At 35.2% G+C, this 22,971-nt stretch overlaps 1 protein-coding gene across 1 annotated transcript in view; it reads left to right on the top strand.

Annotated features, from left to right (window-relative positions):
• The window catches only part of DPYD (dihydropyrimidine dehydrogenase), a 344,164-nt gene that overhangs the window by 111,023 nt on the left and 210,170 nt on the right, over window positions 1-22,971 (top strand). Inside the window, exons 6-8 of the mRNA XM_015635812.1 lie at window positions 7,060-7,256; window positions 11,128-11,209; window positions 13,602-13,689. Of these exons, the coding sequence (XP_015491298.1) occupies window positions 7,060-7,256; window positions 11,128-11,209; window positions 13,602-13,689 (367 nt within the window). The remainder of the gene's footprint in view (window positions 1-7,059; window positions 7,257-11,127; window positions 11,210-13,601; window positions 13,690-22,971) is intronic.

A 22,971-nucleotide genomic window follows, 5' to 3' on the forward strand; every position in this document is an offset into this window, starting at 1 on the left:
CTTAGTATTTTCATAGTATCTATATTTCTATACATCTAGTATATAAAAAAATGTAAAATATTATAAAAAAATTTGTTGTTAATAACCTTTAGGTTTACTGCTGTTTAACATAGAATTTGTATGTATTATACCACTCTTAATTAGTAATAATAGGCAGTCACTTTTGCAATTAGTACTTTTTTACTTTTCAGTGAAATTTTACTGTGAAAGTAGGTGTAGTTTAAAAAATATAATGGTATGAGTGCTTCAAAGTAACAATCATTATGAAAATATAGATTATAATATTCAAGAAAATTGTAAGTTGCTGCTGTTTATACAAGAAGTGGCGCAGATAGTGTGTTCACAGCTCTACCTGTACAAGTAACTTAGGAAATTGTGTAATTTAGGCATGCAACATGTGTTAGTCTTAATGAGAGCTGCATGGTGATTCTTATGCGTGGTGTAATATTTGTCCCACAGGGGCTTATTTACTGAAAACTCCATTGTGCATGAAGCCAGTTTTAGGCTTTTTTTTCCCTTGGAATTAGTCTGAGGATCATACACTTGATGCATTATGAGAGTGAGCAGTAATAAAAGGGCACAACTGCTAGCTGAGATAATAGATAAAATTGCAGTAAAGCAGGAATTTGGATTTAAAATGGAAAATATATGGGTATGACGTGTGCCCGTTTGTGCTTCTGAACAATGACTGATCATCTGTTCATACTGCAGATAAAGCTCTCTAATTGTAAAATATTTGTCTTGCATACGGTAGAACAGTAAAAAAAAAATGGCACCTTATGCCGCCTGCGTTTTCCTTCTGCCCTTTCATATAGTTTTATAACTATGTTTGGCTCATTCTCAAAGTGAATTGTAATCCAGCCTGAGAAAATGTGAATTTTGACAATTAAATGTTTAAGTGGAAAAAAAGGAAATGACCGTTTGTATTTGTGATGTAGACTGTGTATACTGGGATGCAGTTACCATGGTAACTGTTGCATCTAGAGAATAACATGGAGTAAATCTCACTATTATAAATGACAAGTGTCAAGCTCAGGTTACACCTGCTACTGCACAGGTCAAAATCATATTAATGTCTTTATCTGTCTCCTTTGCCCAAGTACTTCAGAATCAGGAAACATCCATTTTTTTGAACACAAGTTCAGTGAAAATATACTGAGATTGCAGTGACAATACATGTAAGCATGAGGTATATGGCTGTCAGTCCCAAAATGAACTAAAATCACTGGTTACTCAAGTACATGTTTGCAAGCTTGTAGTAAAAAGGAAGTGAGGTCTATTACTGTATCTGCTGTAGTATCAGTAAGAAACCCACAAATTATTACTTTTTTGGATAGACTTCATAGAATCTAAAAGTTCTCTGCTGTTTCTGTTTAATCATTGTGAATGATGCAGCACAAGCTAAATAGAAAATGCATTATTTTAATCTCTGCATACTAGATATAAACACTAGATCATTTAGTACTATGGCTCTTGTGCCAGCCACAGTTCTGATTAGTTCCTCTTTCCAGATGCGTTCTGACTGCTGCTGCAGCAGAAAGAAATCGGAAAAAGAAATTTGATACGTGTTTTTCCAAAAAGAGGGATTGTATGAGCTTACCTGCTGCTCACCTAGGGACATCTCAGCAGAGTACCTGTGCTGGAAGGAGTGTTCTGGTGATGGACCTGAGTTCTGAACCTCCCTTCTTCCTCAGCCCACCACAGTCAAGGAAGAAATGTCTTCCCTGAGGGATTGCCATGGAGTGGCACACTGTGCCTTGGGTTTAGGGTTCCTCTTTGAGCTGCAAATTGACAGCTCTGATCAGTCTGTAGTGCAGCTCTGAGGGGAAGGTGGCTCTCATGGGGCTGCCACTTCTGCAGTTGGATGGCCTTGAGATACCAGGCTAGGCATCATCATAGGCACGGATACATGAGCTGCATCTGCAAGAGGAGGGTTGTTTTGGGGAGCTAAGACAGCAGGACAAATAGAAAAAGCCCTTTATTTGTCAGTATTAATTTTAATACATCTTTAGGTAACTTTATCTTTTAAGTCATGTTGAATTCCATGATAATAATGAATAAGATTTCAGGCTAGTCTAAAGGGATGGTGTAGCTTTCTACAATAGTTCAGGGGATGAATCTGTGGACTTCTGATTTCTCTGGCCAGTGCTGAAAGATTTGCTGATATTTTGGCACATTATATAAACTTCTCTACAGCTTGTTTTACAGATGTTAAACATTTTTTGTTTTTTGAACATGTTTGCATGAATGTTGCTGAGTCCATTTAGTGGTGCAATTCATGAAATGTTGAGATTTGAACTCTGCAGTGTCCCAGATCCATGGGATATCTTAGGACTAAAATAATGGAGGTTTAAAAAGTCTTTAATAAGGTGTTTTAGGCCCTAGTTTTGGAAGCACTCACCTACCTCCATAAAAATTGGAAGTATTGCGACTTTAGCTCTTAAATTGTGGAGGGAAGATCAAGAAGGTTTCATAACTAGCACGTTTGTAGAAAACACTTCATGTAACATCCTATGCTATTCACTGCAATTAAATGGAATTAATTGGGTGATCATGTAATTTGACAACTTCAAAAAGACTACTGTGCATGCAATTTGCTTTATTTTGCATTAAAATATGTGCAGAATATGATTTTCTTCTTTAAATATTACTCTGTCCCATATTAATGTAAACCAGCCTACAGATAAATATCCATGGAAACCAGTGGGAACGTGTGAAACTAATAAAACCAGTACCTAAATGTTCCTGATTTAATTGCCTGTATTTTACTGTCTTTGCACTAGTAGAATTTGATAACAATTCAGTATATACTGGTATGTTTCACATTAAAATTAATCCCAGCTAGATTCTGATGTCTATGTCAGTAGCTGTTTGGTATCTCACTGCATAAGTGAAGGATGTTTAACTGTAAACCTTACTGATAAACTTATTTCTAGAGCCTTTTAAGGATGGAACCAAGCATTATATCTAAATAATATACAAGATTTAGTTATCAAATCAAAACTTACATTACTAAAAGGTTAAATTTTCCTTCTGTTTTCCATTCTGAAATGTGTCCTTCTGCATATATATTGGATATACAAAGTAAATATGTTTTGATAGTCCGGTTTTGTAGGATTAGACAAAGGTTTTTCACATTTTAACACTGAGATTAAACTTTCAATCTATAACTGTTTTATTTAATACATTGTTCTAGTCCAAAAATAATTTTAAGCAATCATGGAATGAGGAATGGCTTGTGTTGTAAGGTAGCTTAAAGATCATCTAGTTCCAACTCCCCTGCCATGGGCAAGGACACCTTTCAGTAGACCAGGTTGCTCAAAGACCCCTCCAGCCTGGCCTTGAACACTGCCAGGGATCATGGAATCATTAAGGTTGGAAGAGATCTCCAAGATCAGCAAGTCCAACCTTTGACCAAACAACATCTTATCAAATAAACCATAACTCTAAGTGTCACATTGAGTGAAATTAGTTATTTTATTTATTTAAAATAGTATAAAATTAGAGACAAAAATTCTAAGTATCAGTTCCAGCCCGTTTTAATGGCTTAAAATGTTTTAGACTTAAGTCATGCTTACTATGCCATAAAATTATTTTCATCTGATGAGCAAAATACGTTTCTCTGAGTCACCCGCTACTCTTCGCTGAATGTCACATCTTTTCATCAAAGCATGCTAATACAAGTGGTGCAGTGAAGAAAGGAACCAGAATTTTATTACATGAGGCTAGCAATAAGCTTTTCCCTATCTGTGTTCTGAAGAGCAGCTACAATGAGTTGGCTAAAACTTTCCAGGAAATTTAAACTGGAATCAGTTGCTCATTGAAACCACTCTAGTTTGCTCAAGCGGGACATGTTGTGGAACCTGAGCACAAACTCATGTTATATGTTATTTTTATGTATTTTGGAATCATGCTCTTTGTTGAATATTTTGAAACATGAACCAACCCCTTTGCAGTGAAAGGATGCTTCATTTACAGCAGAGAATACAGCAAACTTAGATTTCATACTGTGAGGAACCATGCTTTTGAGAGCATTGAGCAAATGCATTCACACCTTTACACATCACAATGAAGTGATGCATGTAGGAGAACTATATGTTACAAATGTGTGACTCAAGAGAGAATTTTTTTCAGTTGTTGGAACTTAGCAGAATAGATTGGCTGTTCTGGTTTAGTTGAATTGCATCTCACTTGTGGACTAAGTCTCCATGTTTTATAAGCTGGGCTATCCTGTTGGAAGACCCTAATGGACATGAGGCATAAGAAGTGGATAGAATCAATGAGGATTTAATTTGAATGGGCCCTAGACAGTGAAGTAGTGACGATTGTGTCATATTTGGTAAAAAGTTGAAGAATATATGCCTAATGTTATTAATGGCTGTTATATCTCATCTCTTTTGACTGAACATGAGAGAAAGCCAGAAGGAAAGGCAGACATGAGGATGATGACTGAGAGACTCCGCTTTAAAATTCATCATTTGGTCTCATTTTCTTGAATGGGTCTTGGTTAAAAAGCCCTGCAAAACAAAGGAAAAACTCCATCCGAACACCAAACAAGAAAGAAATCATGTTTTTGTAGGAAAAGTGAAAAGAAGGGCAGTAATATTAAATTTTACCTGCATCCTGAACATAGTCAGAAGAGATTAGAAGCAGAAAGGAGAGTTGAATGTAATGTGCTACTGAACACTTGCTTGCCAGTTACTCATCTCTGGCCACCAAAGGATTTATACAGAGGAATTCAGTGATATTTAATTAAGTGACTTACAGTATGGGAAACTTCACCATGAGGTGAATAAAAATCCTCTGAAATGCATTAAAGCAGTTTGCTATTTTCACACAGTTACCCTGCCAGCCTTAATATGCAAAACTGCCACTGAATTCCAGATGGCAAGATGCTGCCACACAAGCTGGCTGTGCTGCATAAAGACAGTTTTACCCTGTTTGCAAATAGGCAGAATTAAAGTTGACCATTCAGCCTGAACTCCTAGGATTTTCTGCATGAATGCTTGGTTTCTGAAGCTTAACACTGCACTACAGTAGTCTGGAACTTCAGTGTAACATTTATTTGATGGGTATGACTATTCAATAATACATATAAAAATAGTAATATTAACATTAAAGTAAATTTAGTAGTAAATGTTTTAAGCATATGTATATTCAGCATGTTCAATATACACATTAAATATGCAAATTATATATTTTTTGTTACTGAATAGCCTTTATAAACAACTACGTGAGACTAATGAAAATTAGGTATAACTCAAGCAATTTCTTATGAATATAACAGAGCAGACATTTTAGAAATATCATTGCATTTTGGTTATCATAGTCTAGTTTCACAGTGCAATATGAGCTTTTCAGCCTGTGAAATCCATTAATAACCACATTAAACTTTCCCATATTGTATGAATTGTCAGGTTTAAATGGTTCTTTCTTTAAAACAATTATCTGTCTCTTGCTTCATGCAGTTTGTTAAACCGCTGTGTCAATTTACAAAGACTGGGGGAGTTTGACACAGAAATTTTAGAGAGGGAAGGAACTAATCATTGGTTTACCTAGCATGAGTGCTCAAGTGCACATGAAGAAAATGAACATTGATTCAAAATATAAATGAAAAATTCTAATCATGAGTGGAATTGCCAAAATTTAGCTTGAAAATCCTTTGCGTCTTGAGTTCTAAGGAAAGAAAGATCTGTCGGTAAGCTTCTAAACAGTCTAAATATTATATTTGTTATGATAAATGAGAGTGTATGTATTTTAGAGGACTAATTAGTACTTAGGGGACTCAGCTCTGCATTGAAATAGGTGGGGAACAGTGTGGTCTTCTGGTAGTTTTTAGGATGCTGCATTGATGGTGTTTGTGAAATGTCTGAGAATCCCCACGTAAGGCACTCCTGAATTCTTTTGTCTGCTACAACTATATACTGCTTGGGTTAAACATTTTTCCCCCTAATGCCTAAAGTAAAAAGAAGGTGTACCTGTGCTCATCCATGCTTCTAATGTTTAGTAGCCTCTAAAGTTGTAAGTCCATACTTTTTCCTTCTGTAGATCATACAAGATAGAGACTCAGTTTCTTTCCCTACAATTTATGTAAGTAAAGAGGAGAGTGAAGTCTAGCTTGGGGAATGCAGAATATTTCTGCCTTCACCTCTTACCTGTATAGCTGAGTAAAGAACTGATTTAATGCAAATCTGAAAAACTGTGTGACATTACAGTCATAACCAGGTTAGCAGCCCATTGTGTTGGGTTCTGTAGAAATTCCAAACAGGGCAGAGATTGTTCCAGTGTGTTTTTAATAGTCATTACAGATCGGAGCAGATCATCACCATTATGCAGGTGAATGATTAATTGGGGCATAGGGAGAAAAGTCTAACTTTCAGGTATGTCTACAGTTTTTGGAAACCAAATTAAAAATTGGGAAGTAAATTAGATAGATAAGAAACTGAAATAAAGTCCTATAAAAATTATCTAAGAGAAGGAATCTAAAGCATGGGTTACCAGTGAAAATATAGCACTGAAGACTAAGCGTGGTTCCTAAAAAACATTTCAAACCCACCTAATGTTTGTCACCTACCACCTCTGAAATTCAAGCTATAAGTGATTTTTCCAGGTTCATGCAGGCTGTCTCTTGAAGTGCCCCTTTACTGGCACTATAATCCTTTGCATTACTTGCAGAGGTGTTTTTCTACTAGTAAGAATAATTTGTTTGCAGGGAAAAATTTTGGCATTGCAGAGATTCTCTGCCATCTGGCTGGCTTTGCATTCCTATTCTGTTAGTGCTAGTCTGGCTCTGTCTTCTCTGTAAAATTTACAGTAGTGAAAAATCTGACGTCAGAGATTTTTCAGACAAAAAGACCCATAGAAGGACCAAACCCTGCAAATACAACATCCCTCACAAATGCACTGATCATGTCATTTGGAAACCTGTATAATGTTGAGAATTTTCTGTAATATATCAGCTATGTGACTTTACTAGCAGAAGCTTCCATTATGTCAGTCACAATAAAATGTAAGGAGGGTATGTAAAGTACTTAACCTGTTGATTGTGTTGCTTTCCAGGTTTTCAAAGCCATGAACATTCCTCAGATAAGAAATCCTTCCTTACCTCCTCTAGAAGAAATGCCTGAAGCATACCAGGTGAAGATAGCTCTTCTTGGTGCAGGACCTGCAAGTTTAAGCTGTGCTTCCTTTTTGGCTCGGTTGGGCTATTCAAACATCACCATATTTGAAAAGCAGGAGTACCTTGGGGGCTTAAGGTAATAAAACAATGACAACAAAGCACTGTTTCCAATTATTGTAGAAAGCACAATGAAAATTGTTGTACATACAAAGTTTATATCTGCTCCCTTGACTTTTAACAAAGAAAGAGAAGATTCCAGATCTGTAAAAATAACTTTTTATTTAAGTAATTGATCATTCATATTAAAAGAGGTACAGTTGCAGGCAAGCTTCAACTGAAAATCTGGTGTCTATCTCCTATATTTTCTTCATATGACCTGTTAAATTCCAGGGTAGAATTGTTATTATCAAATTAACATATTAGAAAATTGTGTCAGGAACCATTTTCCCTTATGCAAAACTCTTAAAACAAGATGAAATATCTGTAGCTCTAGTGAAAGAATGTTTAAAATGCATTAGACAGATATTAATTTCATGGAGAGTTTTAGGTTTAGAATGCTTTCCTGGACTTGTGCAAATAAAGGTGACAGTGGCAGTCATGGTTGCAGCTTTAGCAGACCATACCATATGGGTTAGATAAACCCCCTGCAATTCTCAACTTCAAAAACTTACAAATAGATAAAGGAAGGTACATTGCAGTTTTCCTGTATGGTAAACCCTTGGCTAATATTTGCATGTTTTCAGTCCTCTATACTGGAAAATTAATTTTTGCCTTTTGCCACAGTAATGGCTGTGATCAAATCTAGTAGGTTTGTTGGAATCCCTGTGTATGAGATAATTCAGACACTGACTAGTGGATACCAAGCCATTCAAAATCTGCAAATTCTGCAATGTAAGATGTGCAAGAGTACAAAATGCATTCACACAATGTGTTTAAAAAATAAAAAATGTAATGAAACAGGGAGAGAAAGAAGGGTGATGCACTTACATTTCTTAATGCAGCATCACCGAGATCAATAGAGTTGACACGGTTAATTAATTTGATCCATAATGTCATAATGTCAAATACTTATTCAGTGTTCTGCAAGAAAGAGAATCAGTTCTGGAGAAGTTGAACTGATTACTTGCATTTTTTCCAGTGACATTCAGAATTCTACCTAATTACCAAGGTGTTAATCCATAGGCATTTAACTGTGAAGCTGTTTCATTTGAACTAGTTACCATAGAGGATTGCAAATTTGTATGTGAAATACCTATTTACCTGTTCAGTAGCATGTTATCATAAATTCCAGATTAAAATCAGTTTTGTTGCTGTAAAATAGTAATAATTAATCAGAGGTTTTTAACAAAAAGGCTCTTTTTGGTGACAGGTTGGACTCTGGTTGGACTTGGCAATACAGTGCAGGACTTCCTGCAGCTGCTCCAGTGCTGTAGTACAATGTTACACTTGCTTAGTATGTGCTTTTGTATTTGAAACAGTGTGATCTTAAGTTCTTCATGGTTTCACTTCAATTTAAAAGAATGTTTTACCTGTTGTTTCTCCTAATGTGTAAGGCAAAAAGCCTTACACAGAGTTTTGCCGGTTCTGTTAGTATCTTTAATGGCTGAGGAGTATATTTTAAAATGTATTTCTTTCTTTTGAGTCTTAACATGTATCAATCAAAGTCAGATTTTACTTCTATTCACTGTAGAAAAGCTCATGTGTGGTTTAAGGGCATCAGTTCCTTTTGTCCTTGTTTTAATCTTAAAACAGAAGGGGGGCTGGCCTGTGGCAGCAGTCATCCATTATTGCATTTCTAAGTCTTTACACCACATTTTTAAACAAATTTAGGTTATTGATGGGTGTGTTTTCAAGGCTTCATAAACTATTGCAAATTGCTAAGAAGACCAAATAAATTTTGTATTTGGAATCAGCTGTTTATAATAGCAGTGTTTGTGCCTTCTTAAAGTTTTTTTCCAATTGTTTTTAGTCAGGATGTTTCTTGCATCATAGCTAATTTTCATAATATTGTGACACTAGAAAGGTGTCTAGTGATTGCAATTCCTGTGGTGGGATATTTAAATATGACATAAATCCATGCTTCTCTGAACTGTCTGGATTTTTCGTATTTATAGGCAGGTTTTCCTACATTTCACCATTTGTGTAAAATTTGTGCCTTATAGTAGATTAGCATGAGCACACCATGCTCTTGCTTAGAGACCATGAACAAGCTTTACTACTTTTGCTCCTGTCTCTACCACTACTTTACATTGTACCAAAATACTTCTCTCACCTGACCAGAGCAGTCCCTTGATCAACAATAATTTGAGGTTGTGGAGAAACACCGAGCACCTGTCTGAGCACCTCTGACTTGGTTCAGATTTGAGGTGGATGTGAATTTGTGGGACAGTTTGTATCCACTGCATCTCTCCTCCATCTCTGCCCCGTTTCCTTCCCCCCCACCCCCATCTCTCCATTGCAGAGTTAGAGACCATCTGCTGCTGCTGAAAGAAATTGCATCAGAATTATTGATGTATAGCTGACTTTCATAAAAAGCCTCTTTTTGTAGTTAATGGGCATGCATGTGTTTATACCTCACAGCATAAAACTAAGTAAGTGTTTAATAAGTGCAAAAAAAAAGTGTTTACAAATTCTGACAGTGATGCAACAACCAGTGCTGTTCTAGGAGCATGTTGTGGAAATGACAGGCCTCCAGCAAATGGGGGTGGCCTGGAAAATAGAACTTTCCTTTTTTTTATTAGATTTCTTTATTGAATCTCTGTTTCAGAATCATATTGATACATTAGTTTCTGCCTCAGACACCTTTATTTAGTATGACCTATGGAAGTTGTATTGACACATTCATTATATCTGATATTTACAACACTTCTCATTGCACAGTGGCCAAGAAAGGTGTAAAAAGGGCAGTATCAGAAATAAGGAAGAACACCAGTTTCTTATCAGTATAATTAAAGTTGATGCAACTTAAAAGAAATAAAACTCTTCTGGCCTGTCAAAGTTAAATGCTAAAGATGGTGTGGTCAAAATCAATATGTAAAATAAGCTGCATTGAATCTCTTGTGCCTGTGCTTTGTTATGGATATTACAGATTCATTAATTTGAAAACAGATTAGACCATTTGAAGTGTAGAAGTATCTGGGGAGAAGCCTTTACTTTTCTGCATATTTAGGTTTTTTATCTTCATTGAACAAACGTATCTAAAATATAACTTCACTGTGTTTATCTGGAACATGTTTTACAGTAGGAATTTGAACTGGCATATATAGATGTCATTTCACTGGAGAGAAATATATATTTATTAGATGTGTATCAGTAGATATAAACTGAGATTCTATACTAGCACTGCACTTCTCCTCTTCTGTGATTCTGGGAACTTGAAGATGTCATTCCTAATCTTCCTCAGGAGGAAAAAATGCCAGTTAATAAACATTAAGTCAAAAAACAGACATGAAATCAACAGCTGATAAAGTGTTTGTCCATCCTGAAAAATCATTAAAAATTTATGAAGTAGAAATGGAGGTACAGTTTTAAATATCACATCTCAAAATAGCATATGTAACACTTTCAAAAAATTATATGGGAAATTTGATACTCTCTGATTGGATAACTTAATGAAAAATTGCTATGTCACTTTGCTTTCAGTAGCCATGACATCTTTTTTTTAAATGGGTATCTTAAGTTTAGTGTTATGTATTCTGGTGAACAAAAGGAACAAAGCTAAAGTCTTTTAGAACTCAAACAAATGTTAAATAGTCACCTACAAGAGTGGGCAGTGTTGGCTTCAAGGTACTGCCTTCCTGGCCTATATTTTTATATTATAGCATTGGACGAATAACGCTTTTTTATCACTCTAACAGTTAAAAAAATTCAAGTCACATTTCAGCACATTTCCATTCACATATGTCAAAATTAACTAAGGTATAAGTATTTTTGATAATAATAATAATAATAATAAATGTTAAAAATTCTTTTTTCTTTATAGTTACAAGCATTTTTATTTATTTTAGTATGTCTGAAATCCCCCAGTTCCGTTTGCCGCATGATGTAGTGAATTTTGAAGCCAAGCTGATGAAGGATCTTGGAGTGAAGGTAATGAAAAATATATCCTGCCTATGTATAGCTCAAAGAAAAAAAAAAGAACAAGAACTCTGCCAAAGATTAACAGCAAAATGTCATGCACATTAGTAAAGAACGATTAAAAGCTATGCTAGACAGAGGCAGGAAGATGCTTCCTCTTGCTCAGGGCATTTGTCTGTCTCCTGTCTGAATGCCACTAGTTTGGAAAAGGGCAATCAATAGTTCTCATCTGGCATGTCTGCATGTGATTAATTGTCTGTAAGAAACAAATTCCTAAATTGCTTTAGGGGTTCAATGTAGCTATTGGAATCATTTGATTTTTTTTTAATCAAGTTTTTTCATTCAAGTTTGGCACTATTTAAACCATTCATATTTGAGACTTCTTTTGTTCCTTCTCCTGGAGTTTTTTTCCTTAATGGTTTATCATACAGTCTTGCATCCAAGTTAATTTTACAATAAAATGCATCAAATTGAAGTGTTTTCATGATCATGTGTTAAAAACAATAACAGTCTATTCAACTTCTTGGAAAGCAATAGTTATGCATTATTCTGTTAAATAAATGTGTGTTGTTTATAGATAATGGAAACAGCGATTTATTATAATTTAGGACTTCAGCTGAAGATTGAGACAGTGTTTAGAATTGCTGCACATTTTAATAGAAGTTGCAAACTTAGAATGTATCATTGGATCAAATTTTTGAGTACCAGGAGCGATACTTTAACATGTTGCTAAAGCCTTCAGTGAAACAAGAAATTCTTCTTGGAATCCTTCATATTCATTCTTTTTGTAAAAGCAGTAGACTATTGTCACAAGACCTGAGTGAGAACATTGTCCTGCCCGGGTTTTATAAAAATACCAGTAAGATGCAAGATAAGGTTTAAAATGCTACAGGTCTGTTTTTCTGCTTTAAAGTTCCCTTTGCGACCCTTGAAAAGACTGACAGAATGGAGGATTAATTAGGGGTGTTGTTAAACAGAGCACTGGGACACCTTTAGACAAAATTGCTGGGCATAGACCCCTGGGAATCCTCTGCCAGCCTTAGTTCCCAGAGCTCTGTGTTTTGACAGGGTCTCCAGAATGGGCTGATAGAGCCACCATGTCATCTTGACCTACAAGTCCTCTGCGGTTCTGGAGTGCAGCAGAGAATCTCAATGTAAATTTGCTTCAAAGCTCTGCCATTGGTTTGCAATTGACCCTTTGGCAAGCTGGTTAAATAAGTACCTTAGCTTTATACCTCTATGAGCTGGAAAAATTTTCTGGTGTTTGCTTAAAGCATTTCAAATCTGTGGTGGAAGGTGCTGTTGTGTAAATGCTCAGTAGTGCTGTTTATTCAAGTAATTCCACTGAAATTAGTAAGAATTAGTCAGCTGAGTAAGGATTACAGAGCTAGGTCCTAGAAGTATTATGAATCCTCACATAAAATAGTATTTCTATTTAAATTCCTTCATTAGGTTTTCATAACATATCTACATAACAGGATAAAAAAATGTAATGACAATTTATGGAGTGTCTTGTTGCAAGTGAGGATGGAGTCTGTATTGTTTTAAGGATTGCAATAGTACATGGCATTTTCACCTCTGATAAAATTTATACTAAATCTCCAAAGACAAAGAAAGTCAGTGTTTTAAGTAGTGTAAATTGTATTTATCTCTGGCTTTTTTCCCTGCCAACCTGAAAACTATATTAAATGAAATATAGGCAGATTGAATAGAAAACAAGATAGACAGTGACTTTAAACTGTTAAGATCACAAAGTAGAGAGCTTACACAACAGCACTGCATTTTGTAAAGTAGAATCACAGGTGATATAAAAAACCTGGGGGAAAGCATTCAAGTTCAGAGAGTCTAAGATGTGGAGATAAAAACACACATACTTATGTCAAGAAGTATGAAATATCAGAAGCGGAATCACACACACTTTCTGTGCTCAAGGGTTAGGAGTGATGAACAAAAGGTGTGTATGTCTCCAGTTGCATGACCTCTGCACAGGGACTGCCATCGTTGGTTGCCTGAACATGCAGAGAACACCATTCCCTGTCTCCTTACACTCTTACAACTCCTCTAGGTGCTCAGCCAGTGGCTGCTCAGAGCAGGATTGGTGGTGGAAAATGGCTCTGGAAAAAAAAAAAATTCAGCTTCTGCGTCTGGAAGTAAAAAGTAATTGATCAGAAACCAGTATAGATTATAGACGTGTTTTGATTGCTGTGAGTTATTTCTATCAATAAATGAACACCAATTACTGCACTGTAGACACTGTTTCTTTTCCAAATTAGAATTAATAATTGCAAGTCTAAATCAAAACTTATGTAATTCATAATTTTGAAAGCCTTTGTTAGTTTACCATGCAAAATGTGCTGCTTCATTACAATTGCAATTTTTACCAGGCAATTTTTAATTCTTTCAGATAATTTTTAGGAAAGGCCTTGCAGTGGATGGAATGACACTCCACACCCTGAAAGAAGATGGCTATAAAGCAGTCTTTATTGGAATAGGTAAGAAGAGCGCATGGTCCCATGTTTTGTCATACTGAAATTGAAGGACTGCCTAGGAATAAACTGGAACTTGTATCTTTGTTAAATTGCATGATGGGAGAAAGCTTTAATTTGATGAGTTATGGAAGTACAGAATATAAGAAAGATTTTAAAATAAGGAAGCTAAAACAAGTGGCATTAAGACAGTTATTAAAATTTTCAGATTTATATTACAGATCTTTAAGTAAGCTGTGAATGTAGCTGAATGGGTTGATTTATTGTTTAGATAGTTAAAAATGGATGAACTAAAAATTTGCTTGTAATTAATTGCCATATTGGCCTAGAGCGATACACAAGTTTAGTTTTCAATTTTTGTGAACTGCTTACTACACCCACACAATTACTGAGTCTATATGTAAGCCAGTGATATCATGCTTGGTTGCTTTTTTTCTTTCATCCATATAAAACATGTAACATCCTTCAGATAGGCTGTAGTGAAATATGCTTATGGAGTGAGTTAACAAAATAAGCTGATTTTGACTTATACTAAAACTGGCATCATAGGTCTGTCTTCTCTCATATACTAAAGAAGTCCTGCACCTCTCTGCTGTTTGAATCATCGCTTCTTTTTAATGTTAGATTAGAATTATTATCCATTTATAATTATTTTGAAGTACAGCTGGACCCATTGCTGCCATATGATAGGCATGTTGAGCAGGCATTGTCTACAGTTGGTATGAGGCTTAATGCTCTTTATTGATCTAGACGTTGCCTAAGTGAACATAATAGGAAACAAGTTGTCCAACTGTTCCTCCTTCCTATTATTGATTACAGAGATGTAATTCTTAGTACAACGACAACTGTTGTTTACCATCTGGTTATGCAGTATAATAAGCTTTGCAGGTCTATTCTGTTGTGTAATGATAGCACAGAGTGTTGTGATTTATGTAATCCCAAATCCTCACATTGTTAGAGAACTTCCACGTATAGGAATTCTGATGTATTGCATTTTGATTTAATTGTATACAAGGCAAATGCTGCAACTTATATTTTTTTTTTGTTTTCATCTGTGTCTTTGAAACCACATTGTGAAATCTCACCAATGAGGAATTAATTCATAAGCAATTGTTTTCTGTGAGTCTAGCACTTAAGAAAAAATTCTCTCAGTTTTTTTTAACATCAACATATTTCCACTGCATTTCTGACTCAAAAGCTTAGAATAACAGTTCAGTTTAGTGTCAGCAAAAATGACCACTGAGCACGTCACATACAATTGGAGTGTTTGGTTTATGTATTTGGGTTTATTTTCTGACCTTAATAATGGTAATCTAATATAAAATATCTTTGGTTACAAATATATATCTATATCTATATATACAAATAGATATCTATATATATCTCAACAGACAACATTTTGCCATATAGAAGCTAGGTAAAGGGACACAGCTGGAATTTTAATAAACACGAGAAGGTATCTGAAGCATAATTCTCCTGTAAAGCACGTGTTCATTGATTTTACTAGGAAACAGAGGGTATAAATGCTAATGAAGGATTATGTGTACCTACAAAGTTTTGTTATCTGAAGCTACCTTGCATTTATGATGCCCTCTCTGTAGCCTCTTGTCTGCCTGTCATGTCACTTCTGCAGTGCTGTGTAAGGCACTGGACAGTAATGTGGCCTTGCCTACTGGTAGTGAGGGGGAGAGGACAAGGGATCACATATTTGTGGAGGTAACGATATTAATGCAATAGAGCATTTATAAGCTCTCAGCAACAGCCGTTTTTCCATAATGAGTCTGAAACGCATTTCTTTTTGTGTTCTTTGCCTACTGAACAAACATATTCAATGAAATACCACATTTGAACATTACCCTGAATCATAGGGGTAAAATAATTATGGAGCTACTTACATAAAACAGATTTCTTTTTTGTTGTAATTTGCTTCTGAATGAAGTTGTACCTTGATGGAAAATAAATGTGGTAGTTTTCAATTTTCCCTGTTAGTGGAAAAAAGAAGTAAATGAGTGTGTAAAAGAAAATTAAATCCCTGATGGGATGAGAGTACAGTGTGAGAGGACTTTTTTGCAGCAATGTGAATTTTGAAGATCACATTGTCTTTAGTCTTGCAAATGAGATGGAATTCAAGGTGTTATCGGTTGGGATTGTACAAAAGTCCATGTGTAATTCATGAAACAGAAGAGCACTTGTAAATAACCAGCTACCTGAGGGCAGGTGGAGTTGCAGAGAGAACTTTGAAAACTATTTTTCACACAGTTACGCATCAGGGAAAATCTGTTGCCTGTGGAAACATTACGTGTGGTAGGGAAAGTGCCCTTCACTGCAGGTTCTGTCAGTGGTAAAACAAAGGTGACTGAGGTTTGAGCATTCTAGCAGGTGACTATATTGAAGAAAAATAAATAGCAAAGACTTTCTTGAGAGCTGTTTGGACAGGTGTTAAAAGTGTCCTCTAATCAGCTATTTGCTGTATTTCTGACACGAGAAGTAAAGAATTTCTGAGTTCACAAAAGGGTACAGGTTAGCATACTTATTTGAAATGAATAACAATAAAAAAGGGTGCTTTACTTCAATTCTTTGCTTACCGAGGCACTGAGTCTACAATGGTTTATCTTAAGGGGAAGGATGCTCTCCAGCCAGTAGCTCTGGTACATTTAGTCACTGGTTCAAAGTTGAGAAATTACCTTGTACTAGACTTGAAAACAAGCAGGTGGCTGGAATGTGTCACCAACCTTTGACAGCTTCTGGGGTCTCAGTGTGTCACCCCTTACCTCCATCTTACCTTTCCCAATTAGGCCGTGAAGACTGATGTGGAATTTGGGGTTATGAAAGCATATGTTGAACTAGGAAGAAAAGCCTAAATCCTAGGAAAAGCTTTCGTTGTTACCTGGATAAGCAATGGCAATGTAAGAGATACACCATGCTTCTGGTTTTCTCCAGCAGTCACAATTTCAGATAACAGCTACCATAAATATTAGGGGGGTCTGTGAATCTCAGTTTTTTGCATCCAAAGTAATAGTAGACAATGGCATGCATGATAATTTTTGTAGGACCAAAGCATAGCAGCGAAACAATGGGAGGAACAGTATTCTTGGAGTCTCTACTGTATTTTTCAATTATTTTTTTCATTGTCATTTAGGTAGGTGAAATTTCTAAACTCAGTCTTATTTCATTAAGGAATTTAAAATGCTAATTAAGAATTAGAGATGAAGAACTAGTCCTTAAAATTTTCATCTTAGAATTCCAATTCTCTTCCAGTTACAAAACTTTTGGGTATATTTTGTTACTCACAAACATTAATTAGTAGGATTTAAATCTCCCAATTAAACTTTCAGAGTTTTAGAACCAACCTCTAAAAGTAAGCATAGAAAAAAAAATCCCATCCTGTCCTTATTTGAAAAATTACTCAATGTACTCCACCTTGAATCAGCTCTGCTTTTTGATAAGAAGACTTTGTGAAGAATTTGTGACTGAACTGACAAATCACTTTGAAAATTTTGCTTTAAAAAAAGGAAAGTCTTGCATCAGTTGCTGCCTTCTGTAAACACCATAGAGACTCAGGGCAACGGAGAATAAGCATGCTGAGAGCAAAAGGAGAAATCAATGAAGGGGTGAGGGGCTAGAGGAGAGATCACATGGTCCTCAGAGACAGCAGAGGAAGGCAGCCAAGGGTATCCTATGGGGAACAGAGCAGTCTGAATACTTTATGTTGCTGTGTCTCTTCATGGATTTTTAGAGTGGAATATGATTTTTACCAATATATATATATAAAAAAAAAGCTGTGTGTATGCATCTCTCATGGCTATCACAACAAATGCAGAAATACAAGGCTTTTATTACTCATCCTTCTAGAAGTTTATCTGTGTTCTTTGGAAAACAGGATTCTGTTATTTTGTCTTTTAAGACTCCACAAAACATTTCATATCCTTTTTAAAAGAGAAAAAAAACCCCAACTTTATAGAACTACTGTATAGTTCTTTATAGAACTATTTATGGAATAAAAATGAATGAACTAAATATTTAAAGTATTTAAGGACATTTTTCATGTGACATTCAAATGAATACATAGAATACATGCTGTCACCATAAGCATATTTTTTACAGACTTATACACAAACTTCTATCCTTATTCTGTATCTATATAACAATCCTATTCTATAATATTTTATCATAATGTAAGTGTTTTATATAACATTTACATTCTCCTTGGATGAATATCAGATAAAAATATGTCCTCAAATCTTGTTTCATTTGGTAAACTTTTTAAAAACATCTAAAGCCCTCATTCCCATAAATTATTTAAACACTTGAACTTGAGTGTTTGTAGATTTAAACTTGCAGCACTAACTTTCTACATAACTGCTCATTCAGTAATGAAGCTTGCTTCTTTCTTCCTCCATCTCCTGCTGCTGAATTGCTGTGAAGCTAGTTTTATTGTATGTGGGTATTCAGAGGTCTGTTAAATACTGTGAAATGGTGGGTTAGGTGAGTGTACCAAGTAAGTCTAAACAGATTGTTATTTGAATGTATTCTAAATAGTATATCCTGCTTGCAAGGTTGAGCTGTACATTGAAAAAAAAAATAAAAAATAAATGAAATTCTTGGTGGAAAGAACCTTTGTCATAATTGCAGTCATTCATAGTTAATTAACATAACACTCAAACAATGATATAATCAGATCATGTCATTGATTGGAGTAAAATTACACACCAAAGAAAAGAAATTAAAAGTGCAAGCATTAATGTACCTTGTTTTAAAGAAAACCTGTGAGATTGATTTACTCTCTCTTCCCCAAAAAGTAAGTAATCTCCTCATGCCTGTTATTATCTTCTGATTAACTATGCAGTGCCACCTGGTGTGCAGATGGGAGGACTATTACACATCAAGAGCTCTGTTCACACCCACCCACACAGATATAAACCTACATGGCAAAAAGTGAACAGATGTTCATTTTGCTTGTGCTATAGGAAAAAATTGTGCATCTTACTCCTGATTCATAAACTAAATTTGGAGGACATGAAATCTGCATATGGGGCCCATAGGCCCATGGCCAGCACAGACATTTACGGAGGAAATATGTCATGTTCAAAATAGTTCTCATTTCAGGTTGTGAACAGACTTTTATTTGCTTGCTTCTCTGGTTTTGGTTTACCTTGTATTTCTGAGTTTTCTTTTTCTTTTCACTGGTGATTTCACTTACCTTCTCCAAAGGAGGCGTTTAGAGGCAGACTTATTTGAAAACATATCCAGGATTTATCTGTGAGTTTGTTCCTTTTCAGAACTGATGTGTGTTTTTTGGTGTTTGTGATATTGTGGGAGGCTGTTAGGCCTCTTGGTAAAGAGCTGTTTGTCTCAGTGGTGATGTAGCAAGTCACGTAAATGGCAGCACACCTTGGTGAAAGATAGATCTTTAGGAAAGGCATTGTGCAGCCTTAGGCTCTTAGGGTCACAGCAGGATTTTTGGTATTGTCTTGTATTGTTTTATAATTTCATGAATATTTTGGTATTCACCAATATGAATATATTTGGTATTTGAATATTCACTTTATAGGTTATATAGGTTTGCCTAAAGACAGGCAGATAAAAGACAACAAATTAGGAAGAAAAACAATACCTTGGAAGGTAGCGCAGGAAAGAATGATGTGTTGGAAATATGATCAGCTAGATACTGCAAATAAATGTGTGCCTGGCTTAGTTTCTGGGTTTATTTCATTACCCTTTCTATACAAAAGGAGAAGACTGTTTCAGAATCTTGCAAACAAAATGCTTTTCACCAAGGATTTTAAATTGTGGCAACAATGGCCTTTTAAGCATTGGTACCCATATACAGTTGAAGATATTAAAGGCTACAGAACCAGGGAAAACACTTAAAATTATATTTTATTGTTGCAAACTGACATATTCAAATTCACGTATCTACAAAAAGCTGTAAGCCTTTGGTATTAGAAATAATAAGAATGAAATAATCAAGATGAGTCATGAAGTCAGGGTGCTCTGAAGAGTTTGAAGAACAGCAGTGGTTAAGAGAAGTGGCAGGATCTGGGCAAAGCTAATTAAAAATATTTCACAATTGTCTTACAGCACCTTGACTAATATTACAATTAAATTTTAAAAATGTTTTTTATGAAATATTCCATGGGAAGGCCAGTGATTGTGTTTGTGTTTGTACAAAACAGGATCAAAGCTTCACATTGAAATACAGCTGCCTGAAGTCCCAAGGAAGAAGGTCTGCACAAGTCTGTGCAGTCAGGTATAGGAGTTCTTTATAATCTGCCGGCTGGAGAACCTTAGCTCATGGCTCTCAGCTTGGAGAATAAATGCCTCCTTCTTTAACACTACATTTCTGGTTTTGTGTCCCATGTGAATAATATTCTAAATTAATTACACAATCAGTTGGTTCTAATACAAAACTTGTTCATCTTTATTTTATTATCTTCTGCTACTCTTTAATCTAAAAAGCATTGTTACTAAAAACCGAATACTTATATTAAAAAAGGATCTCTGTGAAAGAACCTGTTCTTACATGCTATAGAAAGAATTTCTTGCTTTTATTCTCGATGCAGCATCTTTCCTGGAGACCAACCATGTACATCAATCCAAGAATTTTTATGCTTGAGGCATTTTTTTCTACTATTGGCATTTGTAGTAAGCTGTTATTTCAGCTCTTTAGTTCTCGGTACTGCTCTGGATATTGGTGGAATATTCCTATATACATATCGGAAGCACTAGGCAGTTGAAAGGTTTTAGGGCTAAGATTCACAAAACGTGTTATTTATTATTAATAATCTTAGGACACTTTCAAAAATACTAATAATCTGCCCTTGGGCATCCTTACGATATTCACTTGTAAATTACACAGATTTTTGTGCTCTTTCTTACTTATCTTTCCTACCAAAACACTATTTAGCATAACAATCTCTCCTGCATATGTTTTACAAAACACTCTCTTGTCTGTTTCCGTAATGCTAGTCTGCCTGAAGAACTGCTCATCTAAATATAATGACAAAATTAATTTGATTCTTATTGTTTTAAGAAAAGTTGATTTTTTCATATTTTACCAGATGATGTAATCTAACATTATTTAGCACTTTTTAAATTCAAGCATATAATTTTATGCATTTTTATTTTTGAGGTGAATAAAAAAAAGAAACAAAATGGTGATGTTATATAGTATATTTTCCTATTTTGAGGTTATGCACTTGAATGCTGTACACCTAAAGAAAAGAGCTTTGCTTGCTTGCTTGTTGTTTCCAAAAGTTGACTCCATGACTCAGTTACTTTTATCTTTTAGATGTACAAATATTAATTGTGCTGCCATTTTTTAACTTCCACATTAATATTCAGACACAGAATTAACAACCTTCTAAAGTGCCGTTTGTGAGTTGATCTGTATCATTCTTTTAGTAGCTGAGCTCTGTGTTTTTTTTGTAAGAAAGGTGTATGTGATGCCATATGTGTTTAATGCAGTCAGACACTTCTTGAAACATTGTTTTAACTAATACTATAGGAGGACTGCCATAATACAAAATCAGCATAAGAGGTTTATAAATTCCTTTCTTTCATATTGTTTGCAAAAGATGAAACACCGGTTAAAAACCTAGGCTTGTTGAATTTATATTTTTTTTTGTTTTTAAAGATTATGCACAAGTAGAGTGTCACAGTCTCACTTAATGCCAGTTATTGGTGAGAAGATGACAAGCAATTTTTTGTGTTAATGAATGAAGTTTTAAGCAGAATACAGAAGTCTTTCTGTCATATTTATGTTTCATAAATATAATGTTCCTGAATTCATATTCCTTTCACTGCCTACTCAACAAGGTGTGTATGTCCTTGTTGAATTGGATTGACAGAGTTAAGACAAAACTGGATTTGTGCTGTGGATTCGTAGTACATGTTGAAAGAATCGTAGAGGTTGCTTTAGGAGATCTTCCTGCTCTGCCACTTCCCTGCTTCATGAGAGTGGTGCCTTGGAGGCCACTGCTGGGCATGGGCAGGGCTCAGGGCTTCCATCTGAGCCAGTTGTCTTGTGGTTCTCATTCATCTGCTTCCCTCTTCATCATTGCTCAATAGCCAGGCCTTTGATGGTTTAGGAGCACTTTGATACAATGAAAGGCACTTACCTCATTTTCGGGGAAATCCCTGGTGTTGCTTGGGGCCAGTTTTGGTTCTTTATTTAATTGGAGCATATTCACTAGTGATTCTGTTTCTGGGTGGGATTCCCAATCTGAGGGCCTTTTGAGTCCTATAATGGCCTGCAGCTTGTGCCCAAGGGAATCCCTCACTCCTCCCTTCAAGCTCAACACATTAATTGAAAAGCTTTCCTGTTCCAGAAGCATTTGTAAGTTTATTGTCCAGTACAGTAGCCTCTATCATTATGGGAAGGCACATCCTCTGCCCTTCTTTAGTTTTAATGCTGTGGATGTTTTTAAAGGAAACAAATATCTGAGAAAAAAAATTGTACATGTGCACTATAATAAATAATCTTTAACTAAGCTGTGTAAATGTTTGTGCTTCTGTGTCTCTGCTTTTGCATATATGCAGGTTGTCCAGGCTTTTGAACCACTTGCTATGGTTATGATACTTGAAAATTGTTTTTTTTTTTTGTATTCTAATCTACTATACTATATATACCATATTATATGTGGCCACTCATATGGTTGCTTTTAGTATGAAATTTAAAATAACTGTGGAAATGCATATATTTAGAAATACAAAATGAAAGGCTAAGAGGCATACAAATATTTCTCTGTGTTTATGTAGTATGTTGGTGTGTTCTGTAGACTTGAGATCAACTTTGTCATTCCTTGTGCATAAATCACACAGTCAGTCTTCTGTGTGCATTTTAAATATCAAACCATATTCAAAACTTGACACTTGGTGATGTCATAGGGTGTGGGGTACATATAGTAATTAAGATTGACTGTACTGTTAGAGTTTTCAGTGTGTTAATGCTAAATTTACTATAAATTGTTTTATAAAAACTGTTTATAAGACTAAGACACAAGATATAAGCACACTAAGTACTTAGAGTGTTTGGATAATGGTAATACAAATTACTTGTTTATCTAACAGGGGAAATTATTTTCCAAATGTTGACACCGTTTTTTTGGAAATCCTTGGGCTATTGTTCATTAATTTGTGCTAAAAATGTGCCAAGCTGAATATGAACCATTAGAGAAGGTGAAAATCCATTCAACAGCTAGTGTGATAACTCAGTATTCCCTCAAATGATCTTTGGTGATCAGTTTCATAGGAAGAAAGAGGAAGAATAATAAGAATTTAAAGATT

Source organism: Parus major, chromosome 8 (assembly GCF_001522545.3).
Source record: "Parus major isolate Abel chromosome 8, Parus_major1.1, whole genome shotgun sequence".
In the NCBI taxonomy this organism is placed as follows: domain Eukaryota; kingdom Metazoa; phylum Chordata; class Aves; order Passeriformes; family Paridae; genus Parus; species Parus major.